The sequence below is a fragment of the Ipomoea triloba genome, chromosome 14 (assembly GCF_003576645.1).
Source record: "Ipomoea triloba cultivar NCNSP0323 chromosome 14, ASM357664v1".
NCBI classification, from domain to species: Eukaryota; Viridiplantae; Streptophyta; class Magnoliopsida; order Solanales; family Convolvulaceae; genus Ipomoea; species Ipomoea triloba.
The window spans coordinates 852,789-858,277 of NC_044929.1; the positions used below are offsets into that span (position 1 = coordinate 852,789).

Genomic DNA, 5,489 nt, shown 5'->3' on the forward strand with positions numbered 1-5,489 from the left:
TTTTTCTCCTGCAGAAACTTTTTTTCAGGAGGAAAAAAACTACAAAACTGTGCGCCCGCTAGGGCGATTCAGAGTGGTCGCTAACTGGTGGCCACTCGGAAGAAATCACTTTTTTTTTCTTTTTCTTTTTCTTTTTCTCCTTCTCTTTTTCCTAATTGGCACCTCAAAAATCACAAAAAAAATTAAAAACTATTGGATTCCCTTAAACAATTTTTTTTGTCTAATTACAAATTTCATCAATTGGTCAACTAGAACGTGGTAATACCACAAGGAATTAAGTTTAAACATACTTTACTAAATTAAAAATACAACGTGGCACCAGAAGATACTAAAATTTATTTTAATCAGACATTCCCAAATAAGAAAAGAATGATTCTATTAGAAAGGAATAGAAAACAAGAGGAATGTATGTTTCAATAAGAAATGAAGAGAAAATATTAGAGAAAAATATTCTAATTCTTTGTTATACATATATGAATAAAAAATAACTTTATAAGTGATTTATAATGAAAGCAACTCATCACTAACCAATTGGTATATTCTCCAACCATCTTTATTGTCATGCTTTAATTTGTGTGCTTTTGCAAAATAAACTATGAAGAAAAAAATAACATTAAGAAACCTCAATTGTTATCGGGTTATAAATTTGGTCATTCTTTTAAATATGAAACTTTATTTATTAATTGAACTATAAATATAGTCTTAACAATTAACTAAGACATCAAGCTCCATTTGTAATTAGAGATTTTAAGGAAAAAAAATAGATTAAAATTACTAATATATCTTCATAAAACTCTATATACACACGGAACTTGAAGTTTTAGTTAAATGAATGACTGAATTTACAAGTATAATGCATACACTACAATGCTATATATGTATTTAATTGATTCTAAATTTATTATTATTATTATTATTATTATTATTGGCAGCGAGACCAAATTTGTTCAGCTGGTCTTTAGAAATGAACATATCTACCTTGCAATGATAATTAAGGTACGTAATATGAAGTATTATTATATATAAGGTTTAAAGTATTAAATATATTTACAATTTTTTATGACTCATTTTTATTAAATTTATCCGGTTTCATGAATTGAAACCCGTTAAAAGGTCTCAGAGGAGTCCAACCCAAAATGGACGTGTTATAAGTGTGACCATGCAACCTAACTCTAGTATAGTTATAATAAATCTTAATTGAATTGAGATATCGTGTTCAAGCATTATCCAATTAAGCAATTAAATTCCTACACTTATTACACATTTATGTTGTAGCCAAGTGTGCCAATAGTACGGTCCACATAATTAAATTTCTAGACACTTACACATTTATGTTGTAGCCATAGTTATTGTGTAGACCATGGACCACACAATCACGGTTAAAAATCATGTCGTTTCGCTATTTTTTTTTCATGCGATCCGTTGTACTATACATTTTATACCACATAAAGTACATTATTTTAACACATAATGTACATTATCTTACCCCAAAAGTTTCATTATTTTAACTCATAATATATTATTCTGACACATAAAATACATTATTCTAACACATAATATACATTATCTTACCCCAAAAGTTTCATTATTCTAACACATAATGTATACTATTCTGACACATAAAGTACATTATTCTAACACATAATGTACATTATCTTATCCCAAAAGTTTCATTATTCTAACACATAATGTACATTATCTTATCCCAAAAGTTTCATTATTCTAACACATAATGTACATTATTCTAACTCATAAAATTCAGCGACGTTGTTTTGGACCATGGTTCACACAGTTGTCCACGTTCCGCACAATAATTTGCCCCAATTGTAGACATTGCTTTAAAAATGTGCAGAAAATGAGATTTAAGTACTCATTTTAAAATTTTGTTTTGAGTAGAGACGTGCGTATATTTTTAAAGAATATTTAGTATAAAAAATTAAAAATTCCTCCATATACTTGACATGCCAAATGTGCCTGCCTGCCCATGTGAGAGGACCTATATATAAACAATAATAAGCCATAGCTTCATTCCATACTAACAAGAAATTCAGAGAGCTTTGCTAGCTAAAGTTCATCATTAAAAGAAGATGAATTGCCTTAGTAGTTGGAAACCAGGGGGTGCCATGATTGGTGTTAACTTTTGTTTGGCTGTTGTAAATTTGCTTTTCAAGATGGTTCTTAACAGAGGAATGAACCAGTTGGTTTTGGCCACATATAGGCAAGCAATCTCTGCAATTTTCTTGGCCCCCATTGCTTGTTGCATGGAAAGGTATATATGCATATGTTCATGCAGGCCTCTAATCTTTTTTATTAGTCAATTGAACCATCTTCATATATTGCAATTAAACTGTTTTTAAGACTCAGCATAGTCTTGAAACTGATGATTGGTACCTGATCTAACAAAATTGTTTTTAATTCCATTGTAGGAGAAGCTACAAAAAGCTGTCAGCTTTCACAGTCTGTGCTCTATTTTTCAGTGGACTCATGGGGTGAGTTACCTTCTACATACTTACAACATCTGCAATATTAGATTTTAAGTGGTTTTTGCTTGCCTAAAAATTTGAACATAATTTTTCAACAAATGGGTGGAGGCCGGGATTTTTTGGTAATTTTTCATAACATAAGCACCTGGCTTTTGCCTGTCGCGTGGGATCCACAAAGTTTCAAAATCTGCAAAGCTTTGTCGAATGTGTAGCAAAACTAGCCCCCTAGCAGGGCGCGTGCACGCTATGCAGATTTTGTTTTTTTTCAATTTTTTTTTTTAGATTTTGTTTTTGTTTTTGTTTTGTTTTGTTCGTTTTTTTTTTTCCTTTATTCCCCTCCATGTTCTCTTTCTTAGTCACACTTGCAAAAATTCTTCAAAATTTATTCCTATTGGGAATGCTCTTAGGACATCTAAAACATAGGTTTTTAAGTTTTTTTGTTTTGTTTTTTGTTTTTTTATTGACAACTTGAATAATCTTTTTTTTTCCCTTCTTTTTCTTGCTCCTCTTTGTCCATGCATGCTGGTGAAAATTCTGACAAAAATCCCAACTTAATGGGGCCGGGGTTGCTCTTATTATACTTGTTTTTGTTGTTGTTATTATTAATTTTCTTTTTTTTTTTTTTGGAAATACGCTTGTTGTTAAACCTTATGTTTAATGTGTGTTGTTGACCATGCATGTAGTGGTTGACCTATATATATTGTCCCAATGGATGAGCTCTAACTTTTAGCCGTTTGGATGCGTTTATTTCAATTCTTCAATTTTTTTTTTAAAAATTAGAGAATCTAAACAATTTTTTTTCCTTTCTTGAAACGAAAAAAAAAGGAAAAGAATTTCACCTTGTAATAAATACATTAAATTTCATTGAAAGTAATTTTACATGAAATATTTTTATATTTCCTTAGGTATTTTAATATTTGTAACAAAAAGGTTTAATTTGTTTTGACAGGGGGACACTAACGCTATATCTCTTCCTAATTGGGCTTAATTATACATCAACTTCATTTTCTTGTGCTTTCGTCAATATTGTGCCCATAAACACATTCTTGATGACACTCCTATTCAGGTAAATGTTTCAGATTTATAAAGTAATAATATAGTACTTAAATGTCAAAAGAAAAGAACAATTAGAAAAGAGGGAAAATCTAAAGAGAGAGAGTGGGATATTTGTTTTGATTGAAATGACGAGGGTATCTCTTTTGACGACCAAGAATTCGAAAAGAAATGTTTGTTCTCCTTTGGTTGACCAAGGATCAAAAGAGTTGAATTATATCTCTTCTAATTGACCAAAAGTGTCTGATATCGTCTAGTACTAGTTTTCCTAATCAAGTATATATGCATATTTTATCTATAGATAATTTAAATATTAAATTTAAATTCGTTTCTAAAAAAATATTAAATTTAAATTGATTTTGATTATTGGAGTAGTTGTAATAAAAGTCTCATAACTTCCTATAACATCCATGTATGACGGACGAACAACCATTAGCTTAAATTCAAAGCCTTCACATGCAAAGATTGAAGACATTTTAAACATTTTAGATTAAATTTTGCCAAGTTAAAGACAAAAACGCACTCACAAGTCACAACCATGGTTGAAAAAATCGCTAGGCGCCCGTGTATTTTTTATTTTATTTTTTAAAACTATTTAATACTTTAATATAGTTAATACTAAAATATTAAATATTAACATAAAAAACATTTAGAGGTTAAACAATTTAGAGTTATTTCGCTCAAAACGACGTCTTTTTAGTAAAATAACCCATTTAAAAAAGAAGGGAACAACGACTAATCGACCAACTAGGCGACTTAGTCGGTGCCTATGCGGCTGAGCCGGCGCGCCTAGGAGGCTTACACGGTCAGCGCCTAGCCGGCTAGGCTCCTAGACCACCGATTATGGTGATACGTTAGGTGGCCGACTAGCGCCTAGCGCCTAGGCGCCGATTAATCGGTGCCTAGGCGTGATTTTTGCAACACTAGTCACAACCCTCCCCTCCCCCTTTAGATGGATAATAGACCATGCGAAAAGTATAGGGGATTCAAATGTTACTTGGCCTAAACATTAGGGATCCATATGAAATTACCCAATATTTTTATATGATGATTAACAATTATTATTATTTTTGCTTAGTTTAATTATTGTTCCAATTGTTTTCTAAAATTGCTACTATACATTGAACTGAATATATACACATGAAATTCTTGCAGGCAGGAGAGAATAAACATGAAGTGTAAGAGTGGGAAAGCTAAGATGTTAGGCACACTAATATGTCTCATTGGAACCATAGTCTTAATACTCTACAAAGGAAAGCCATTGATAAATAATAATGCCTCATCACAAGGAGTTGAAGCAAACCATAACACAAAGAGTTGGGTTATTGGTTCATTATTTCTCTTTGCAGGAAGCTTGGCTTGGTCTTCTTGGTTCTTGATACAAGGTCGGGTCGGGTTGGATTATCCATATCAATATTCTAGTACAACTATCATGTCCTTTTTTGGTGCCATTCAGTCAGCTGCCTTGTGCGTTATCATTGATAAAAACCCTTCCATTTGGAAATTGAAAGGGAGTTTGGAAATTGGGACTATCATATACTCTGTAAGTATTAACAAGTTATGTTAAAATCCTTAACAAAATTTGGTTATGGTGCATTCAAATTTGATAGATCTTGTGATTCTTGTCATTAAGTTCATTGGCTTATCTTGAAAGCACTATTGCAAAAATCTGCCGCCTAGATTACCTAGGCAACGCGCTAGGTACCCCTAAGCCGAGGCAAATTGCTCCCTAGTCGGTCGCCTAGGTTGCTGGTTGCGTAGCGCCTAACTCGGCTGAGTTGGCGGCCGAGTTAACTCGCCCAACTCAGCCTTGTTAATTTTTTTTTATTATATTTATATATATTTAAATTTATTTATTTATATAAATACGATAAGTAATATATATATATATATATATATATATATATATATATATATATATATATATATATATATATATATATATATATATAT

At 31.3% G+C, this 5,489-nt stretch overlaps 1 protein-coding gene across 1 annotated transcript in view; it reads left to right on the plus strand.

Moving 5' to 3' along the window:
* The first annotated feature begins 2,065 nt into the window (after window positions 1–2,065).
* The window catches only part of LOC116003485 (WAT1-related protein At3g30340-like), a 6,614-nt gene continuing 3,190 nt past the window's right edge, over window positions 2,066–5,489 (plus strand). The window contains exons 1-4 of the mRNA XM_031243373.1: window positions 2,066–2,269; window positions 2,427–2,489; window positions 3,433–3,549; window positions 4,692–5,079. Of these exons, the coding sequence (XP_031099233.1) occupies window positions 2,088–2,269; window positions 2,427–2,489; window positions 3,433–3,549; window positions 4,692–5,079 (750 nt within the window). The 5' untranslated portion in view covers window positions 2,066–2,087. The remainder of the gene's footprint in view (window positions 2,270–2,426; window positions 2,490–3,432; window positions 3,550–4,691; window positions 5,080–5,489) is intronic.